The sequence below is a fragment of the Serinus canaria genome, chromosome 3, assembly GCF_022539315.1.
Source record: "Serinus canaria isolate serCan28SL12 chromosome 3, serCan2020, whole genome shotgun sequence".
Taxonomy (NCBI): domain Eukaryota; kingdom Metazoa; phylum Chordata; class Aves; order Passeriformes; family Fringillidae; genus Serinus; species Serinus canaria.
In genome coordinates, this window is record NC_066316.1 from 42986073 (window position 1) to 43009877 (window position 23805).

The 23805-nt window shown below is 36.6% G+C and overlaps 1 protein-coding gene across 4 annotated transcripts in view; it reads right to left on the reverse strand.

Annotated features, from left to right (window-relative positions):
* Positions 1 to 4801: 4801 nt before the first annotated feature.
* The window catches only part of SIPA1L2 (signal induced proliferation associated 1 like 2), a 126942-nt gene continuing 107938 nt past the window's right edge, over positions 4802 to 23805 (reverse strand). For 2 of the 4 annotated variants that reach the window (XM_050972322.1, XM_050972321.1), the window contains exons 18-22: positions 21972 to 22191; positions 15094 to 15225; positions 8627 to 8750; positions 6898 to 6979; positions 4803 to 6059 (exon numbers count right to left, since the gene is read on the reverse strand). In XM_050972322.1, coding sequence (XP_050828279.1) covers positions 5913 to 6059; positions 6898 to 6979; positions 8627 to 8750; positions 15094 to 15225; positions 21972 to 22191 — 705 coding nt within the window. In that variant the 3' untranslated portion in view covers positions 4803 to 5912. Of the gene's footprint in view, positions 6060 to 6897; positions 6980 to 8626; positions 8751 to 9703; positions 9758 to 15093; positions 15226 to 21971; positions 22192 to 23805 lie in introns of all 4 variants that reach the window. The other 2 variants (XM_050972324.1, XM_050972323.1) reach the window with 2 other exon arrangements.

The following is a 23805-nucleotide window of genomic DNA, read 5'->3' on the forward strand; positions in this document are numbered from 1 at the left end:
TTTGTATATTAATTAGAGCTGGTGTGGAAGATCCCCTACCCATACACAAGTATTTCAGTATTTCAAACAGGCTTCGAATTGTTCAAGTATTGAGCCACCCTGAAGTTCCTTGCTAAGCTTTCTGACAGGAAAAGACACAGAAAGGAACATCAAAGGATGTTTGTACCTTTACAAAACCCCATGTATTTCCTAAAAAAAATGAAGGCATTGCCATTCTGGAGGAGCTTTTTGTTTTTGTGCTTGTTTTTACTGAACCCCCTACTGAGAAACTCAGTTTTAAGCAAACAAAAGGAAGACTAAGAATCCAGAAGCTGTGTGGCAGAAGACAGTCAGCCTTCAGCACAAACAGCTAAAAGTTGCACTACTGCTAGAATATACTTCCTGGAGCTCTGGTCTTACACACAGGAGAAACACTGCTCTTTGGATAGAAACACTGTGTCTTGGATTTGAGCACGGAATATCCATCATCTTGAACAGAATGTCTATGCAGAGGCAGAAACACTGACAAGAATGCAGATACCTCAGGTTTCCATAAAAAAAAAAAAACCTTCAGAAAATGTTATCTATCAAAGTTATGCCTGAGCTGAAAGCAAAACTATAATTCAGTGGTAACAGGAATCTCAGATGACCAGACTACTATTTGCTACTGGAAAGCCCTGGGGTCATTTATTTATTATTACTAACAGCTCTTGTTACTCAAATAATCATGCATTTTCATATGTTTCAAAACAGGAATCAAAGAAAAAAAAGGAATTAGTTTTTAACACTTTAAATTTTTGTTCAGTATAAACAAGCCCCATAGCTTAAATTCAGTCATAACTATCCGAGTTTTGCAGACATTTTCCCAGGTTTCTGGTCAGGGCTGATACATGGATTTTCTCAAGGTAAGCTCACAATTGTTTTCTGAGTTCCAAACAGTGGATTTAGAAAACATAAAACAGGTTGTGAAAATTTCCTCTTCTTTTAATTTTTAGTCTTGGGACATAGAGTCATCAGTCAATATATTGCCCATGATTACTACTGCTGCACTTCACATATCCCACTTTTTGACATGGCATGGTTTTGTCTCCTTACTTTCCCATAATCATTCCTCAGAATTATTTTAAACACCTCCAGCTGATGTCTAGACACATGGGCACCTGATTTTGTATCAACAGCATATTCAGTAACTTTTAATTTTTTAATTTTTTTTAATGACTTTGTTCAGAAAATGCTCATCTGCTGTTTTTTTGGCAGCAGCTCAAGCTGTGTCTGTGATAGTGCACTGTGAATAAATGGCTTCATGGAACAAGACATCTGGGACTCGGCCTTGGGAAAGCTGGGGTCAAACTGGTAAGGAAATCTGGTCTGACTGCAGGAGGAGGATGTGTGGGAGCCAAGCAGGGCACCTGTCAGCTTCCTGGAGCCACCCTTTGGAAGGGGCTTTGGTGCCAGCAGTGAAAGTCTCTTGGGAGTGACTGCCAGGGAATCTCATGAATGGGTAGAATGGGATGTTCCCTAACAATGACCTCTGCTAGAGTAATTCTGCAATGCTGTATAGAAAGAAGCCTTTAAATAGCCGTGGTAAGAGGAGGACAAAAAAATATGAAACAAAGGACAAAATACTTTTACTGAGAAGTCAATAAAATAAATGGGATTCCAACACTAATAGATTTGAAGCCTTCCTGTGATTTCTGAACAAGAAGGCTATCAGCAATTTGGTCTCTTCATTCCATTCCCTGGTCCTACTACAACCTTTTAAGGCAGTGCAACAGCCAGAGATGTTGGTTGTCTGTCTGAAAGGAGAATCAAAATAAAACTTAAAAAAAAATCCTCTCTATCCCCGCACCCCCCCCCCCATATTTTTAATTACTTCCCTGGTGAAAGTTTTGGAAATCTGCTAGATACAGCTATTATGGAAATACACGGATTGGTTGTTTTACCCATGAGTCAAAAATGTCTCCAGAAAGCTACCACTGTGTAAGACAGCAACTGACTTCAGAGTCTGCAAAACAGCAAAGATCTACCTTGGCAAGATTGGATGAAATTGTACCAGCCTGGCTTTCTGTCCTGTGGCCACTGTGCAGCTAACCCAGCAAAATGCTTTGGCCCTGCCACTCTATGGCTGGCCAGACCAGGCACCTAATACAGATTTTTTTCCTCTGCCATTGGACTCTCCATGAGAGAGAATAAGGGCAACATGGTGAAAGACAGCAATAAAGGAAGTGCAAGGAATCAAAGGAAAGATAGTTGTGTGCATGGAGAAAAGAGCTGAGATCAAGATTTGTGTTTGCTTTTCAGTTGAAAGACATTATAGTCTTTTCTGTAGAAGAAGGAAGATGGGATGAAGAATGACTTGTTTTGGCAATAATTAATGGCTCTGATGGCTTCAGCTTGGACAACACAAATTCCTGAGTTTCACTGACTTTCTTCTATATTAGAACCAGTCAGCACAGAGCTCAAGAAGTGCTGCAACAACATAATGCACACAGCAATTCTCTTTTTTTTCCATACAGAAATTTTTTTTCCTAAACATCTGTTCTACAATTAGCTAGTTTGCATTACAAATATTCTAAACATTGTCCCACATAACTGGATTTTAGGCACAAAAAAAAAAGATGAACTATTTTGAGAATTTACAACAACTAACACACAGAGGACCTTAATAGCTTCTGTATAAAGCTTTCACATGCCTAAACCAAATACACTACCCTCTCAGGAACAACAAAAAAAAACCCAATTTTAAATTATCCCTTATGTTTATAATAGTGGGCTCAGAAAAAAACTGTACATAATAAAATACAGTCCACATTGTGATAAATGTCTCAATAAGGATCCCGTCAATAAAGATATGCATATAAATCTTGATATGTCACTTCTAGGGCAGAAACAGGACATTTTGTAATTTTGCTATGATTTTTCCCTCTTACAGAAGTAAACATCTGCATCAACTTGTATTTGATTTTGGCCCCTCAGTACTGCATAGCATGGCTTGCTGTGCTGGGAGGGCTTTGTTGATGTTTAAAATATTTCCATATTACTGTTTTAATTCAGATTACAAACACATCTTTGAAGTCAATTTCCCAATCACCTCCACTTACTTGGCTTCAGATCATACAGAATGGTCTTAAGAGCACAGAGCCTTCAGACAGAGCCAACCCAACATGATTTCAGCCACTAAAAGGCATCCAGACATGGAAATGGACAAGGAAGAGCCTGAAAGATCTCCAAAATCTGGGTTAGCAACACCCTGAATTTTCCTAGTGCTCCACACTTGTTGCTCATGTAAATGTAGTCTTTGCCTTCATGTGTCTAAACCAGGCTTTTTTTGTAAGTACAATGTTTCCAAGAGGATTATTCTTAAAAATCCCAGTTAATTAAAATGTCCAATTAAATGTCCTTTACCTGTGCCAAAACCGTATTATGGTCTCTGATAAATATTGTATTCCCATGTTATCAAAACACTAACAGCCAGACTAAAAACTTTTCCCCATGGTGAAGGTTAATTAAAGAAGAACCATGTGCCCTCAACACAACTGCTTTTGTCAGCAAAAGAACTAGGAGCTCTGTAGACAAAGCCTTCTGTCACTTTTGGAAATAAACGTTTTCAGTTGATGAGAAAAATGGAAAAAATAACTATTGAAAGTCCTTTTTGTGTATGTAGTTATAACTGCTGGTTTTCAATAACTGAGATAAAGAACTCAAATGAATATTGGACTATAAACTCTTATCCAAACCTATGTTCCTTCAGAGCCAGCTTACCCTCAAGTTCATTTCCGTCAGCACAGCTCTACGAAGGGAACAGACCAGGACTCACAGAACCGTGTTCACAGACAAATTGCCCACGTTGTTCAGCACTGGTATTTGGCAGGGCCTCCAGCCAGATGGGTTTGCTAATGACTTCTGCAAGGTGCTTAAATCAGAAGCTACTGTAACACATGACTGCCATGTTTAATTACCCTGCTAATACAGCTTAGTGGATATTGTTTGGTACGTAAAAGTCAGAGTTTTTAATGAAAAATACAGTACAAAATGGTCTCTTAAATTTCAATGTAAGGATACCAAAGGCTTGATTATTTGCCCATATACAACCTTTCCTAAGAAGAGTCTCTCAGAACAATTCTTAACAGCAGTGACAGACATTTGTTCAGTTTATAAAACATTTCTCAGCCAATGTGCACTAACAATAGACAAGGAATTTTAGTTGCATGAGCTGAATATATTTTTTAATTATTCAGCAATTTCCATAGGTTTGCCTGAATGCATTAAGCAACCAAGAGGAAACTGGGATAAAACTATGGTCTCGGACTTTTTTTTCCTCAGGGTAACTCAAATGTGTTCATTAGCTTAATTTCATTTTGCAAAGGTGTCCTTTTCTTGGTGTGGACTTTAAGCTCAGTATTGTATACAAAGCATCTCACATATGCTAAGACTGCAATCAAATCCTCAGTTGCTGGCACAAGAAGATGGCAAGTTATTTCCTGCTACAACTGACATATTAGGAAATATGAAGAAACTAAACCCCTTTTGAACATTTTATCCAGGATGTGTTTGTCAGTAATGCAGGATTCTTTTTCTCCTAGGCCACTAATCAATGCCTATGACCAGCCCAAACAGCTTTTGTTCAGACTGGGGAAGCCAACTCCTGGGTTCCAGGACAGGATGCAACAAAGAAATTAACTGATAATGGTGATAATGGTGGCAACCCCTCCTCAATAACAAGGAATCCTGACAGCTTTGAAGGGCTGAACTGCCTCTGGATGGAGAGTCCAGGGCCCGAGCCGAACAGAAACCTGAGTTATTACTGGTAACATTGACTTCAGATAATACAAGATAAAATATTCAGGTTTAGATTTTTAACATTTATTAAAAAAGCAGGATGTATGTTCATTTCAAATTAAACAGTTAAAAATGTTAAAGCATACAAACAAATCAAATGTGTACTAGCAGCATCCAATTGTTAGAATTTTCTAGAACTCCTCCGTACAGTCTTGGCAAGCTCAAAATATTACAACTTGCAACCAACTGACCTCACCATAGTGCAGATAAAACAAACTTTATAAAAACAACAATTTAAGGTTAAATAAGCTTAAATAAAGGTGTTAAATACAAGACACTTGATCAAAGCTTCTGTACAAAGATAAACAAATTTGGCATTGTACAACTGATTGGCTGGCTCACAGCATACATGATTTCAATAGTTAAGCAGTGTAGCTGTTTAGCTGAACATCAACTATACAAAAGTAACTGAAGTTGGGAGTGGGCTAACCCCAGTGAGCCATTTACAAGGCATGTGTATTTTTAGAAAATCAGAACACTGTTTATATTCAGGCACCATTTGTTCCTGCAAATAAATAATCTCTAATGTATCTGCATCCAAACTAGTGTTAAACACGTCAGTGCTAACATTTTATAAACACAGCTCTGTGACTATTCACTATACCTCCATTCTTATTGCTATGACAATGTGGACTGTGGAAATAAAACTACTGTACATACAAAAAAATAGAGCACCTTTTAAACATTAAAGTATATGTCTGGTTATTCTTTTTATCTTACAATACTGAAGCCCAAGCTAATTTAAATTGCTTTAACATCTTCACCAGCACACCTGAAATGCAGGAACTAAAACCCCAAATATTCCTCTTCAGGCAAGCCCCAGCCAGAGCAACTTCTAAAAATGTCTAAAATGACACTAAGGATTTTTTACATTCATCTGCACACAAACAAGTATCTGCTATTCTCTGCTTTCTTCATATGAATTTAAAGACGGGTTGCCACAGTTCTCTCTCCTTTTCAGATGAATAAAGCTGGACAGAAAATGTAGCAGAAACACCTAAAATGGATTGTGAACACAGTGAAATTATTACCCCGCTAATTCAAAGATACAGCTGTTACATTGTTCAAATAGGTATTTTGCAGGGCCCCAGCCATTAGGATTTTTTGTCTATCGTATTAAAAAACCATTCTGTAAATTTCCTCAGTTGAGCAGCTGCTGTTTGAGACTCTTCCTGAAGTCTCATGTTATCTTGTCTCAGGTGCTGCACCTCTGCTTGGAGAACTGCCTTGTCCTGTTTTTCCTGGTTAACAAAGATATAAGTTGAGAAAAGTGAGTAGCTGTGATGACAACATTTATATTTGTTGTTAATATTTCTATGCAAGTCATAACAGCTATATTTTGTTGAGCTCCCTAATTCATTCTGACGACTGTTATCTGTAAGTTAATTCCCCCAATGCTCCAACTACCTCATTCATTCCAAGAAAATATTGCAAGTTAAAAAGAAACTAGATGTTACTTTAATAGAAAAATTAAAAGTGTTTACACCATTTAACAAAAATAAAAATTAAGCATTAAAAGCATTAGAACCTTTTAGCTATAATAAATCATTTGTGAGAGCCCAAGTTGTAAGTAATTGATTTCAAACAAGGAAGAACAATATCTAATTTCAAAATTTTTCCTTACATGATTATTTTCCTACCAAGAGCAGCCTCATCATGGCAGTATCTCCAGCTCCAAATTTTGACAGCATATGAGGCACAATTGAAGTTGTTGCTACATGAGCAAGGTAGCACAAGGCAACAAGGATGACAAAACTGGGGTGCTATCTACTTAGCAATGGTGCCCTGTCCATATCCCTATCCTAGGTTAAATCCAAAGTACCATAAATAAAGAGGAAGTGTTTCATTTTTTCTGGAGTATGACTATTTGTAGGACTGTTGTTCTGGTGTAAAGACCCATAAATTACTTTGCCTTGGGCCAATTTCCCCACAAGACCTTCTGCACCTCAGTGCTCTGAGCAACCACTGAGTCCTCCTGTCTAATTTAACTGATGTACTTTTTTCAAGCCCTTGATGATCTTTGTGTAAAAATAAAATTACTAAAACTGGGGAACAGTTATGGTGCTAGTGGTCTCTTACCTTTCTCAGGTCAGTTTGTAGCTGCCGGAGGATGACTTCCAGCTGGTTTACTTTTCCAGTCAGAGTACTTGGAGCATGTTCCCTGTAAAGTAAACCACTACCTTCACTCTCAGTTAGTGAAAAACATCTTCTTCCCAACTTTAGAAGAGTTACACTTTTAGTAATAGCAAAGGAAACCAATCATAGTTAGGAAATAGAGACAAAACCAGCATCATTTTGTAAAAGACTATTACTAGAACATAAATCCAGTCCTGCAATACCTGAAATACAACACTGCTTCTCATGCAAATCAGGCAGAAGTCACAATGATTTTAAGAAGCAATGTTTTAGGAATGACTTGCACATACCCTCACAGTCCAAGTCACACTCACTGCTCCATGGTGTGCAGGCACATTGGTTAACAAGCTGCTGTCTGATAAGCACTAATCTCAAGCAAGATGCAGCAGCAATTACTGCAAACCAAGAGAGCTGTAAAAAGTTCTTTTGTCTGCTGTGCAGTTGTGTCATTTTCAGTAAAGGATAAACCTATGGCTTAATGGAGACAAATATTTTGTTTAAAGGTCAAAACACATAAAATATTGCCACAGGTTAATCAAATGCATGACTGAGGGAAAATACTGAGATAGCTTCTGTTTTCTGAATGACAATGAGCACTGTGGGAGACAGTTCCATATACATTATAGATGCAATTAGCCACCATGTGAATAATTGTATCTAAAAGAGAGCAGGTGAAGAGAGAAGCTTTACATTCAAAGCTGAATTGGCTACTTCATGCAATTGCACAAATCTGACAGGTTTGCCATGGCTAAAAGGGAAACATCTTTAACAGTCTTTTGCAATCCTTACTGATCATTAGCCTTGGGAAAGATATGGACTTAAAAGTCATTACCATAAATGTGCTTTACCATGTAAGCAAGCTAATTTGTGTAAAATTGGTTCAAATTAAAATGTGATAGTCTAACAAGCAAGAAGACTTTTCCCACTATTTCCCATTCTTCCATTCCTACAATTGAAGAGCAAAACTAATCAAAGATGTGTTTTTCTTTTAAAGTGTAGTGGTGGACAGATTATACTGCTGAATCTATAACAAGAATGATCTTTAAATTAACAAGTATACTCCTTAGAGCAGGATAGGTGAAGAGTCAAGGGAAAAAAAAGGAATAATTTCTCTCACAGCACTGGGAAGAATTTGAAGAATTGGGTAGTTTGGCATAAAATCTGCAATTCTCTGTTACAGATTCTCTCAATTAATTTACCTCCATGTAAAAGAAAAATTACAGGTTTGCAAATAGCAAATAGTTGCAAAGATAGGATAGACCCTGTTCCAAGGTTTGAGACATTGGCTCAATGCAATGCCAATCAGGTTATTGCATCCTAGAGAGTTGAGCTCCTGTTACTAGTTCTATTAAAATGAAAACTGAAATAAATGTAACAAAAATTATTATTGTAAAGGAGGAATACAGTAAGAAATTTGATTATCTGAAACTCTGCATCTAACCTTTATCTGCATTACAGACCTATTGCAGTTAGAGAGAAGTTGACTTGGAGAGACAAAATTTTTCAAAATTAAAGAAATTATAAGTCAAGGCAACAAGTCTGCCATCAAACAGCCATGAAACATGCATTCAGGCAATTTGACATGCAACATTAAGAGAAAATCTTTCCTTCAAATAAGAAAAATTAAATAAATCATGCATTTTGAAAGAAATATGCTTCAATTCTGACATACCCCGCATCCTCAAGAAAATCTTTTCCATCTGGGGGACTCTCATCCAAAGGTAACTCCTGTGCTCCTTCCAAGCCCTGAGCTTGCTGCATATCATTCAAGGTGCAAAAAGATGCTACTCTCTGGTCTGTAAAAAAGTAACATAAGGATACCTCTTAAACTGGACAAAATAAAAGGCTGTATTACAGTCATTATCCTGGTTCAGTTAGAGAAAATGGATGTAGGCTTCTACATCTCAGCTTTGAAGATACTCAGCAGATGTATGCACCAACTAGTTGGCTTCCCCACACCTGCATCCAAAGGCAACCCCAAAGCAATTTTTTTATGTCTATCAGCAGTATGACAGTTTTGTCCAGACCACTTAATGCTGATATGAACAGGAAATTGGTCTTGATGAAATATGCAGAAAACCATTAAAGAATTCAGGTCCACAACCAACAACAGTAATAATTCAGCAAAAAGGTTTGTATTTTTTCCATGGACTTAAAGCCCTCAGATTCCTCAGGAATCTTCACTGTTCATTTTGTACTGCTTTACCGTCTCAAGCCTTTGCAGAAGCTGATGGTAATCTGCATACTTGAAAACCAATAAATTCACACTATTTTTATCAATTGAGTTTTTATTATAGGTATTACTAAAGCACTCTATTATCGGCACTGAATTTCACCAGAACATAATCTAACAAGCACAGATGCAATTACCTATGGATATACAGTGTGGTTGCCAAAATACATCAGTCACCACATAATAGAAGTATGCCATGCAGATCATCATTGCACAGAACAGGAGTAAATGATGCATTCATTAAGATTTAATTTGTCTTCTTTAAAAAAAAAAAAAACAAACCAAAACAACCAAAATCCATATTCTGTGGAGATTGATTTAGCTTATTTCTGCCAAACAAAATCCATGTCTGTAGGCTTGTATGAATTCTGGCGACAACATGCCTGCCTTGCCCTTTCTCCCCTTGCTCTACCACCCCACCAGGCCCAAAGCTTGCATTGTCATGCAAACGTGCAAACATAGGAAGTATTAAAAAAAGTTTACAAAAGGCAAAAGCCATCAATCCCAGACCATCACCTAGAAACGGCGTCTGATGACAGAACGGCCCAAATTCTTCATCTGAGTCAAAACCTGGAATAAGATTTAGAATGTTCCTATAAACAAGACAGTCCATCTCCACTGGAGCAGCTGTGGCCCTTGCAGCAGTGGGATGTTCCCCGTGCAGTTCCTGCTGGTGCTCACTCCCAGCCTTGCCAGGACATTTCTACACAGCACCAACATTACAGTAAGCATGAGGTGCCACGCCCCACATCTCTAATAGCAACACCCAGGGTTGTGACACAGCCTGGCAACTTGGCAGGCTACATAAGAGGACAATCCTTCAAACTCTTAAGGACACAAACAGTGAATACAGGCCAGATCTCTTCAAACAGGAAGGACAAGTTCTACCAAACAAAAATAGGAAATCTCTAAAATGCTCTTTGTTGGTTTAAAAATACCCTACAGCATAGCATAGATCACCAATTCATTCTATAATACAATGAACAAAAGTTGCAAGTCTCATTTTGTCCAATTTCAAAGAGTGCAGCACATTTCCCCTGCTTTTAGCCTTATTTCTGACTACTGAGGGATCTCAACAAACGAACATAACTATTCCATATGTGCTGACAATAAGGTAAGGATATCATTTTAAACACATAATCAGTAACATCATTTGCAGATTTGAAACCTACTAAGATAAGTAGATTTATTTTGTACGGATAAATAAAACTTAGCTTCCTAGATCAAACACAGTAGCCCAGAAACAAGACAGTGTAAACAAGTAGTCTGAAGTACACAGATAATTATCGATCTCACCTCCATACTATAAACATTTTCATTACAACACCAAGTTTGTATAAAGAAAAATTAAGTGTATGTCTGGGTATGATGCTGTAGAACTAGATTCTGCTTCCTCCAAATTACAATTGAATTTATTTTAATCTATTTAATTGAATCAAAATGTACATACTAAACAGAAGAAAATACATGTAAATCTCAGAGCTCTTATTTTTAAATGAGATGTCCCTTGCCAAACTCCAAAGAGAGTCCACCCATAGAAAACTATTTGCAAATAATATATTGGTCTTTATATCAAAAGTTTAAACAACTGCCTTAGCAAGACAAAAGATGGGACAAAAAATCATGTTTAAATTTACAGTAAAAGAGTCATACAGCTGTATGACTCTTTAACCACTAAGAGTTTGAATCTGTATTTTCACTGTTCCAGACCACTAACAGAGGCCAGAAAAAACTCCAGGCAATTTTGATGTACTGGAAGCAGAAAAGGCTAAAATGAGTATAGTGCATGAAGCCACTCTCACATTGTTAAGGTAAAGTCTACCCACAAACATATACTGACATATGCATTGAAGCAAAAAGAGTTACACATGCATGCCCTACAAATCATCAAATGTTAACTAAATATTGCCATTTTTTTCTTTTTCTGGCAGTTTAACACACTACTTTGGTTAAAATAATTATCTGTCATGCTAAATGATCCACTTCTTTCTCATTATATTATGTGTAGCATTACATTTAGCTATGAAGAATTTAAATCAAAGTATTAAAATAACATTAATTATAATAGCACAGATGTTTCTGCAAAGATAAATTTGCATTAAGAAACACTGCATTTTGATTGGCACCAGTAGACATTCATAAAAATCACCTGGAAAAAAAATCAGGAGTTGAAACCACCAATTTTAATGAACAGGAACGTCAGAAGGACTATCTTAGGCTTTTAATGCTCACAATATGACCTATCAAACACTAAACAGCTTTTTTAAATCATAATAAAACCAGTTTGAAGTAGAACAAATAGTACAAAGTTCTACTAATAACAATATTCAATATATGTATTTGTGTCAGTTGTCTTTTATAATTGCAGTAGCAGGTATGGACATCCAAAAATGCTTCTCTTTTTTGTCCCCAAAACATGGAAAAGAACTAAAAAGTCATCAACACATGTTGAAAGCCAGTCCTTCTTCCCTAACTTGAAGATCTATTGGAAGGATAATGCAAAAAGAGAATTAAAAAATTAAATCTGTAATTTTCTCTTAGTTTTTTCTGGGATTTCTCCTTTTTCAAATTTGGCTTTCCAATTTATTCTAGAAAGCCCCATATCTTTATCTTTACTCAGTTGAGCATGCTTTCTTTCTTTTTGGTTCTTTAACTTCTTTTTCACTTCAACTAGCCTCCCTCTTTTGCTGTACAGTCACATAGAGTCCTATCTATTTTTTATTCTTTGTTTCAGGGATGGATACAGGAACATTACAGCAGAGTATTTCCATCATGTGAACTGCTCCCTGGTTATGTCTCTCTGCATTTCCCAATGATATCAGAGACAGGAACTGGAAGTAGCCTGTCCATGTATGACAGAAAGGAGGATTCCCCTTGCTACTGACTGGACTGATGTTAGCATGCATGCAAAATATAATCTCTGGAGAAATATCAGAATCAAAACCATGTCTTGCAAAGGAAGGAGTGGAGAATGCTAAAATAATGCTCCACTGTGCTCTAGGGGCACTGACCCTCCACAGAGGCAGCTCAAGCAAAAACCCTTCCCCTGCAGCTTCTGGGGCTTGTGGATTTAATGCATGCACAGAATAACAGAAGATTTTCAGAAAAATTTTAAAGTAAATACTCAGCTTTGCACAAAGGTTTTTCTCAAGCAAATGCAGTGAAAATTAAATCCTGACAAAGAGAAAAGCATTATCCCCATACTTTCAATTAAAAACAAAACAAAAGAAAACTAGTATCTTCTTTCACCCTCACAGTTTAAAACCTGCTGTTCTACACAGGATCAAGGCTTCAGCTGAATAAAAGCTAATATTAATAAACAGCCTTGTCCACTTTTCATCTGAGGAGAGGAAGAAAGTGAAAAATGAGACTACTGCTCTTTTTACACTCACAAGGAAATTTTGGGTACAGATGATGGTAGCAAAAATCTTCCTACTAATTTAGTTCTTAATCCAACTGATGGCAACAATATAAGCACCCAAAAAGTCCGTATCTAACATTAATCAAGACAGAATTGCTTCTTAAGACATAGATGAAAGATCATAAAGCCCACATTAGGAATGTTGAACTGATCAAATCGTATAAATTGTCAACATAATCTGGAGAGATAATAAGAGAGAAACTCTGACCTTGGAATCAGATTGGTAATCCTGATAAACTAATAGTAAGAAAAGACATTGTACAAAGAAAATATTAAAATTAAGACCAGTATCTATGTTCTAGAAGAGAACACAATTTCAAAATATCAGGCTAGCAAAGACAAACTAGAGAAAACCCCAATTTCACAGATTGAGTATTAAAAAATTCTTATCATTTTAGTGATCCATTGAAAGTGGGGAGGCAGATGTTTGTTTACTTATTTGGGTTTTTAAATATGGTCCGGTATGAAATGTGATCCCATTTTCACCCAGTTTAAAAAAAAAAGACCAAAGTAGTTTTATATTCAGAAGGGGACAAACTTTAGAATCACCCACTCTCTTTTTCACATTGATGGAATGCAGAACAGTAGTTCCAAGCTATTTTTAAATAGAAAGTTGAAGCAGCTTCTAAGTAAACAACATTAAAATACACATGGAAACTACTCTGTTAATTCATATGCAACACATTCCTTTCCAGTGATCTTTTATGACATGCCTATCAGTTATTCTTTTTTAAATTACTTTCAAATTGCAAGGCACAGGATGAAGTTGAATAAGGGTTTAAAAATTCCATTCCTTGCAAGAGTTTCTAGTTGCAGCACTATGAATTTAGTCAAAACACTGTATGAATCATCTAATATATACACAGATGTCTCTACTGTACAGTCCTAAACAGAAAAGAATTCCATTCCTTCAAACAAAAATAGATTATTATTTACTACTTAAAATCTTACAATAAATCTAAAAGCATCTAATAAATAGCTTCTATCTTACAACTCAGACCATCAGTTCTTCAGCATAATCTACAGATATATCTAAATTATTTGCAATTAAAACCCAACAAATTAATACCCTTCCTCCCTAGGATACAGCACTGTGGATTAGCTGTGTTGTTCTACCTCTCATTCTCAAATTCAAATGTAATTACACTTACATAACACTTACCAAAGCGAAATTATTTTAATCATGATACTGGGTAGTAAAAAGAATGAAAATCTATTAGTTTTCAAAGAAAGCTAAAAATAGAGGAGCATAGCTGGTACAGAATGATCTTTCACTCAGCTGAACTCAACATTTTTATTAGCATTTAAAAATGTTCTTCAAGTACAAAGTTACAGAGCTAGTCATTTACTGATGCAAACCTTTTTTCAGTGGTTGAAGATGTCAGTAGCAAATAGCAGGGTGTTCCCTGAGCAGTTGAACATAGGAATGCATGGGAAGAGCTGTCAAGATTTTCAGTGTCACAGCATTTCCTGCCAGCTACCACAGCCATCTTTGAGTAGTATTGAATAGTAATGACTGCACATCAGGTCAAGAAATAATACAGTTGTTCAAATTCCTAATCACTGCTGTTGCTTCGGGTTTTCACAATGCCATTTAAATTGGAGCAACAAGCAGTTCTGGTCAAAGTGAACTCTAATCACTTCATACTTTGGGAAGGAATCAGAAAACTGATTTCCATGGTCTAAAATAGTTAAAAAAATATCCAAATTACTAACTTCACTGACAGTTTTCACAAAGTTAAGACCTGTATCTTGTACAACGATGACTGTGGTAACATCATCCTTATTCAGAGACTACATTCAGTAACACAAGCAACACCAGTTAACGAGGACAGCACGAAAAAACACCTCTCAAACACCAAAACACAAACACTCAGATGTGTATACTCATATAAACACTCAAACCAACATCTGTTTTCTCTGTTTAGACATTAAGTGTAGGTTAAGCTCCCAGAGGCAGATGAGGTTTTTTTCTTGGTTAATCTGGTTCCATAATTTAATAAAGCAAACCTTGTCTATATCCTGTACCCCAAATCCTGCTGCTGGAAAATACACTGTACATTGCTCCTGGTCTTCAAGGGCTTATGAAAACTGAGAGGAACCACAACATCATTTAGACTACACAGGCCAGTCTATAAACACAACACAACAAACTCCTTGTTACTCCCAGTTTCATTTTAAACATCTAACTTAAATCTTTTGAATCTCTCCTTCAAAGATCTGACCTTCCAATTGATTACAGAAGAAACTCAGGCACTTAAGTGGAGGAATTGCATCTAAAATGGATATAGAGAGTATCATAAAGACCCCAAATTTTTAGTGACAATCTTCCACAATGAGAATTAATACTGCCAAAAGAACTGAAGGGCTACAGAGGCAAACACTGGATTTTTGTAATTCAAAATGTGGCTAAACAATATATATATATATATTAAAAAAAAGTTTGTGTACTGAACATTGATCTTTATTCAAATTTTCCTGTTACCTTCAAACGCTCGTGCAGCATCTACCAGGTGAGACCAGTCTAGCCCTGTGGCAGTGTCTGGCAGGGGCATCAGGCCAGGATCATTGAATTTGGCTTTATCAGATAAGGACCCATCTGAGAACCAGAATTCATCTAAACAATAAACACAATAATTAGTCTTCCTATAACAATTATGTACAATTAATTTTGAAGCTACTATAATGATCTGTAAAAAATATATCAGCAAAAAGTGCTTATCTTCATTTCCCTTGTGTTTGTCTTTTCCTGTTCAATACTCAGCAGGAGTGGAACAATCTCTAAATGTTGGCAAAGTAAGATGGCAAGGTTTTAAAGGGTATTTTTGGTGCCACTGCATGTGGTGTACATCTCACATTTTCATATGAACACTGTGATTAGGCAACATCCATTCTAAAGCATAGCATATTAAACCTGAGCACTGAGCAGAAAAGTTGCTAGATACACCAAGCTATAATCGTGAAGCAACATGAAAGATATTTACATGCAGAGAGTTCTACTCTGAAACTGAAAATATTCCTGTTCCAGAAGCAATTAAAAAAAACACCTGCTTTTCTTTTAATGCATTTGTAAATTCTAGCCTATATCCAAATTTCCCTTTCACATTGAAAATATTACCCTATTCGTTTAACATCTGTAGATGTATCTCTGAGGATGTAAGACTTGGGTGAGATTTCAGAGTGAGTCATAACACAGTGTAAAAAGTACACAGATCATATATTAAAAGAAATGTGTACATTATAAACTGTTCAAACAAACCTTTCAGTTATGCACATTCTAAAATGTACTACAAATATACATTTTAGAATAGGAGATGCTAATTTTCATAATTTTCTTTAATATCTTTAGATGTTCCTAATTTGTCCACCTCACTCTGATCAAAGTGAATATGTTAAAAAAATACTGAGCAGATACAGTTTCTTAAAACTGATCATAAACCAAAACTATTATTTGGAATTACATTTCCTCCTAACCGTAAATCTAGCAATGTAATATAATAATTTCATTACATAGTATAGTCAGACAATGAGAATTTTTGTTTTAAACATATCCACTCCAATGAAACAAAAAGGTCAAAATAGTCATTTTTCATCAAATATTTCAGGAGGAAATTTCCATCTGGTCATTTCAGTGATTTAAACTATAATACTGAAGATGAGTATTTTTTCCCAGGAAAAGACTAAACACAAAAAACAATGAAGAAAGAAATGCATTCACACAAGTGGAAGCGTTTAAGAAAATGGCATGCTGTTATTGTCCTAATATTAATGTCCATTTGACTTAACAATTCTGACCTAAAAATCCAAAGAGAGTAGGCTGTTACAAATCATTCCACTGCACAGAGCAATGACTGAAACATATTATATGCTCCATTCTTTGCAGAAACCTTACTTAAAAAGAATACAAAATATGAGGGAAAAGAAAGTGAAGCAGGCTTACAGTCCTCCATCATAAATTAGAAGTCCCTGCAGAATAGGTTGAAATTCTCTTTACTGTGGAATTTATCTTGTTCTATACTTTTATGAAAGATGCAGTATTATTACATTACATTTGGAAGTTGCTGGACAAAACTCTCTAGAATGTCCTCAATACCTACTCCTCATATGTAAAAGTGAATGCTACATGAAAGGGAAAATATAAAATGGACATATATTCTACTCACATATCAGTACTAAGATTTTGTTTTCAGCTCTGTATAAACATACATAAAGCATTACCTAAGGCAACCTTTGTGCAAATACATTGAAAGCTGAAAGTCAGAGCAGTCTCTGAGATTCTGTATATGACTTGGGAATGGTAAGAACCTTATTTGTGCAAGTACAAATGTTTCATACATCCCTGTTGTGGAAAACAGGCAGAATGCCTTGTTTGAAAGACTGGCAAGCCAGCTTTTGGTTCTAGACCAGCAGGCAGGCCCTAAGGGACAGCCCTTGCTTTTGTGTGATCAGCCTGAGAGGCTGATTGTGAAACCTGTCAGGAAGAAGCCTGCTCCCAGTGCGATGCTGCCAGCTCTCCAAATTAAAGTGTAGGAGTGATATATTCACCAGTAGTCATCCTTCATTATGCATTGTCTCTGTGAGAACCTCAGTTCACCTTAGGGTGGATCCTATTCAGTCCTGCATAAGCCCTGACAGAGGCACTCAACTGCAGAAAGCCTGCCAGAGTAGAGATTTGAATATTGATAGCTCTGAAAATGCAAGTGCTCATGCTGATGGCTGAAATTCTAAGTGGAATAACTGAACAGGCATAAGTATACCACCACAGAATAATGCATTGTCAAGACATAAATTGTGTTCTTCTGCAATAGGGGAGCAAAAAGAGGAGGAAGAAGAAAAAGAATGAAAATACCAAACATGAGCTCTAATGACATAGGCCTCGATGCCTTTGAATATCAGAGAATGTTGTTTGCATTCCAGGAATGCTCTGGGTGAGATAAATTATTTGTAGCCTCCTGTATTTGCATTTCTTCCCTGCTCCTCTTTACCTTGCTGATGCCTTACTCTGTCTGTGTAGGACTGCCATGGCAGCAGCTGTTGCCTCTTTCCCTTTTTGATTTGTGCAAAGGTGGCAAGCGATGCTTAAGCATCCCACCTCTACTTGTCAAGAAGGACATGCCTAATCTAGTAGGCCACTACTTTACTGTGCACAAGACTGACTTTTGAAGCAACAAAATTTCCTTTGAGGAAATATTTTCAGTGTCATCTTCAGTTTTAAAGATTATTTTATTAGTTGTACTCCTTTTGGCATAAAATTATTGATGTTTTAGTTTCCAGTCTTTTCAGTTGTGTCACTTCCTACACTTAGGAATTTTATTGATTTTTATTACTGATGCATAAAAGTATAAAGCACTATCAAGAGTCCCTGTTTTTAAAATTATGTGGTCAGCTCAGTTTCCAACACAGCTCCTGAAATTGGTGGTTATTGGTCCCATATTCAAAAAGTAACTAGTTATGCAGAAAGAAGAAAGATTCACCTGACTTTGCCTATATTACTTCCAAGACAATTATCCTGCTTCTGTTGGAACTGCTACTTTTATGCAGAGACTGTAGATCATGAAAAAATTATCTGCTAAGTACTCCTAGCTTCAAACTAGATATGTCATTTAACAAGTAAATTCTCTCCAAAGCAGCTGCAGGTGAAGAAATATATCAAATCTCACACAAATGTAAATCCCACACTCTGTGGGATGTCTGTTTTTCTTTCCTGCAATCAGTAATTATATCTCAATAGTCCTCTTAAGCAACAACTTCTGCCTGCTGAGCCCTTCTCTTCTTTAGTATTGCCCAGGGCTGCCCTGCTTCAAGGATGCCAGCCTGCTCATAGGCTCTCATGCACATGTGGTCTTGATAACCACTTTTTCCTTCCCTTCTCTTACAGAAGATAGCCTCATGTTGTAATAAGGTGAACCATTCACTGTGTGAGAACAGGTAACACCAAACATGTTCTCCTTCAGTTGTGTGAAGTAATCAACAGCCTTGATCTGCTTGCTGACAAACTGATTTCCAAACTCCTGCCACTGCACATCACCAATATACAGGGATGCTCTTTCATTTTAATACTGCTTCTTATCAACAAGCTCAGTTTTGGATTGAAGCTAACATGGGCAGTAAGGCAGTTTGAAGATAAGACTTCCATCTATGAACACAGTTGCAAAGACAGTTCCTGCACTTCTGGAAGCCTTTTCCCTCCCTATGCCATGTAAAATCTGAGAACTTTCAGAATTTGTCAGTATAACACTGTAAAATATTCCCTTCCTTATGACCCTCTTCACTGCAACTATTCTGCACCTTGCTCCTTTCCTCACAGCACAGGAACATCCTGCCAGTTTATCACCTAGGGCATTTTCTTTCCCCTTTCTTTTCGTTCTTCATGATATAGTGGACCATGGTGCCTGGTCTGTAAATCAGATTATCTCCATGTGTCTCCCTGGGTTCCCCACTTAAGTTATTACACTAGTTCAGTATCAGTGGTTCTCATTGTTTTAATTCTTTCCCTGCTCATTCACCTGCCATGAATTTGCAAGAAGGGCATAGATTTGTGCCTACAACTGCATGTTAGAATCTCTCAGTAGGAACAGCACTGTCTCAGTCAGGGAATCCTTAATGTCCCCAAAGTAAAATTACAGAGTCCTTACCTACACAAATTCTCCTTTCTGATTTAAGTTAAAAATAAGATAAAATAAGGTGAATATTTCTACATTTGTGTACCGTTTGCAATCAACAGCACTGGACTGTCAGACCTTGCAAGATTCAAGATTTACTGAAAGCAACTCTCTTTTTCACGTCGCTTCCTTACTTATAAAACAACAATCACTTTATGTCACTTATAAAACAATAATTAAAAAGTCCTATAGCTTCACTTTCCCCATCATCTTCTTACAGTCGACACCACACATAGACGAAGTTTCTTTATTTGTGTGGTCATTCTGTCTCATTATTCTGATTTCTCAGTAAACAGAAAGCCTTCAGGGTCACCTATTACTCTTTGGTTTTGGTGCTGCCTTGCTTACCTATTAATCACACTCTTTGCCTTGCTAGAGGGGGTCTCATGAGATTTGGTGCTGCCACAGTATTTCATATTTCATTATTTCTTGGATAATGTGCAAGAATATACATTTCTAAAACTGGTTTCAGCCAAAACCATGCTATTTCCACTGATATCTATAAACATTAAACATCAGTGAAATTAAAATGCTTTGAGATCACACACAAAAGACATTTCTATGACAGGATATGAATCCTGATATCTGAAACTACAACCTTATGTTTAAATTATAAATGAAAAAGAAACCTGTCACATCGCTGCTGTAGAATGTAAATACCTACTAGACACTGACTAGATAAAAAGAGCCAAAGTTAGTTTCTCATATGGAGAAACTGACTAACCTTATTTTTAAAACATAGGTGGGCAAGCCATGATGTGGGTTTTTTTCAGAGTATTACACATAACCAATTAAATCATCCTTGAAACAAACACCACATAAGATTCTATATAGCTGGCATTGATAAGTACTTTTAAAACACAGAACCAGAAGCAGAAAATAGAGGTTGCATATGAAACCAGCATGAATTGCCTTGGATCAGTTTTTGACTGACAGGATACTGATTTCCTGGGGTTTTTCTCCAGTTATATATAGGTGTATATATAACTTTCTGTATCTAATAAGCAGCAAGAATGAAATATTAGGTGTCTAAGACAGAACTAATACAAAACCCACTAAAATATCACTGCTGGAGGAGCAGCACAAAGCTTGGATGTACACAGTTAATTGCCTAGTGCCAATCTCCTGAAGTAAAGGAAGTGGAACGTTTGATCTCATTGCATGTTTACATGCACAAGAAATGGCTCTCAAAAACAAGGCCTAACATAGAGGAAAACAAAAAAGAAAATACAATCAGGATGCCTAACTGTGTACTATGCAGCTCCTTCACACATGACAAAAATCCACTGACTTAATCTCCTGTGAAACAAAATGGATCTCCATTTGCTACCCATGAAGGAATAGGATCTCCTCAGGTTAAATTTATAGTAAAGAGTTTCACTCTGATAGAAGAATATTTTTAGAATGGCAAAAGGTACACCAAGCACGCATTCCCACCTGAAGCAAGATTTTAGCACTTCTCTGGGATACCAGCTTGAAATTAATCAGTGGCTAGTGACCAAAACTTGGTCTCATGGCTGAGGCCACTTTAACTAGAAAAGTGTTTTGTATATAAAGCTTGTTTCTCAAAGTTAGGAGATGACTGCTCGTTCCTGAAGGACAAGATGAATGACAGAGCCCTTTTTATTGCTACTTCTTTTAAATCATCTGGCTGCATTCTCCCTGGACATGGGCCTAAAATGTCCTTAATGCTTTCAAGAAATTCACCCACAGCTTCTTAACTACGGACTTCAGAGTCCATTTTTTAAATTGCAGTCAGCTGTGATGCAAAATTAGAGTAGCTAAAGAAAATAGGGCTTTTTCTTCCAGATTGCACAACAACTCCAGGTGTCCACTATACGCCAGCCTAAACTAACTGAAAAGCATATATATTCAGCATTTTTGAAAAAACAATTCACTCTTATTAAGTAAACAAACATAGATATTTAACAAATATGTATATATATATCTGTGTTGATTTGGGCTTTTCATTTGTTTTTTTTTTTTAAATTACTACTAACTTCATAGCTCATCCTGGAATTATTGCAAGCTAAGCAGATAATAAAGGGGTCACATACAAAAACTTCACAAGTAAAAACCACATTCATAAAATAGTTTTTACTTAGCACCTCAGACTACTCTTCTTCTGCCATTAAAAATGAAATGCCATTTGTAAAGCTTTTACTAGTATGTTAAAAAAGGTACCAGCAAATTCAATTTGGAAATAGAAGTCAAAGTCGACATTTATTGCACATTTCCTTTAAAGATGTTACTAAAAGGATCATGTGCACAAAAGCTGTTCCATTTATCTATTATTACAAATATATTTGTGAATATTTCAATAATTCAAATTGCACATAAAAAAAACAAACAAAACAAAACAACAAAAAACAGGCCGGCTTGAGTTAATTAGGTCATCACAGGAAAATAAAATGATAACTAGAAATATCTTCAGATAAAGTTTTTTGCCTATCAGTGATCTCATGACAATTCTTTGGGAAGTAAAGTGAATATTGTCTCCAAACATGATAAACATGAATTGAAATAACAGCAAGCATGAGCACGTACTGCTGACCAAATATTTTTTTACTAGGATAACTAGAGCAGTGAATTGACCTTTCTTAATTTCACCTTAAAAGTAAAATCTCACTTAATACCTGGTGATTCGTTTGAGCGTACTACAAATATTCCAAACTCAGCAATGACAGCAACAATGACTTACTTCTCAGATTTCCCATTCCAGGAGTCAGGCTCATTCTGGGAGGCAATGTGCTGTGGTATGGTGGAGTAGTGCTGAACAAGATGTCATTTGGCAAGGCCTGGTCTATCATTGAGCTTCGAGAGCTGGCATAGGAAGATCCCCTTCGATTGCTACATATGCTTTCATCAGAGAGGGTGCGGTAAAGCGTCCTCCGTGGGGAAAGGTTTCCATAACACGAAAACTAAAGATAAAAATAAGAACACGTATTGCTGGTTGAAGTGATTCATACAATCCTATTCCCATCACCAGCTCTTGGGAGTGTTTTTCTGGACAGGCACTCTGGAATTCTTGAACTAATAGAGAAGATCAGGGATTTCTTCTGCCATATCAGATCTACTGGGGCCTCAAAAAAGTTACTGAATTGGATATTCAGACTTCCTCTCAATATTTTGGAATATATCACCATGAATTCATCAGATACTGTGCTGGTTTAGTAATCACGAAATGTTAAATGAAATCTTCATAGCCTTATGACAGCAATGTTTTACAGAAATGTATATAAGGTTACCAACTCTGGCAACACGTATGCAAGACTATACACAGAACTGTTTGATTTTAATTTGAAATGACCATGCTTTACTGTTAAGCATTCTGAACTGATATATGCTGCCACATAATTCATTGGATGATAAAAATGACTTGAAACAGTGCATCTCTCTGGATATCACATAACAGGCTTAGAAAAAAAGGGTAACAGGGTTCAGTGAAAACTGTTTATGCATTTCAAAAAGTTACTTAGACCACAACCCAAATATCTGCAGTAAAACAAGATGCTACTTTATTGTAAAGCTGGATCATTCTACTTGGTACACTTTTTAAGTTAATTCTCAGCAATGCAAACACCGTTTTCTTTACATCTACAAAGCATAGTTAATGCTGTAATTATTCTACTAGTTTGTCCTGCGTACAATTACATGTTTCTTTTGTAATTAATTGTGTGTTCCATGTCTCCTATGCAGAACAAATACTTAAGAGGAACAGCTTTTGCAAACACTGAATATAGAGTAGACTCTCACATACTCATTTCTGACTTCACTGTCAAAGGTAACTGGCTCACCAATATCAAGGCTCCTACCCTCTATGCAGGCATAGCCACAGACTGTACACTGCCAGCTCCTGTGGCTGGGGCTCCTTGGGAGTCAGTGCCCATAGTCTCACTTACTTAACTTTTGTTTTGGTGCCTTGGAGAGGAAGGGATAGCAGTCATTTATCCCAGCCACACCTCCTCTCTCTTTGTTCAGGCAGCCAGAAACACTGGCAATTCTTGGAATCTTCACAAAACCCCCCCCAATTACTGTATCAATCATAAATCATAAAAACCTCTAGGACATGACCCACAAAAGCATATATAATGCACACATAACATACCTCATATTATAAAATATATATTATCTGAAATTCAAATTCAACTCCGCACTTAAGAAGATTCCTATATGTTACTTTTGTTCAGACATGATGATTATGCTATTTAGCATATTGTATAAACACAGTGGGTTAAGAGAGCATTGACTTAATATGGAAGTGTGACAATTATCTCAAATAATTTAATTGCTTTGTTCTTTATTCCACATTAAGCACAGCATTCAGAACCATTTACTTGGGGGAGCAGAAAATTTTAAGGCCACTATCCACTTATTGTGATCTATTAAGCATTACCAACTGTCTTCATACTGTAAAGATTAGATCCAGGCTCTCCAGTAGCATTGACAATTATGCCTTCTGAGCAGCTGCCACTGATACCTACATGAAACTGATTTGGATTTCTAGCAAATTGTTGGTACTATTACAGGGCAGA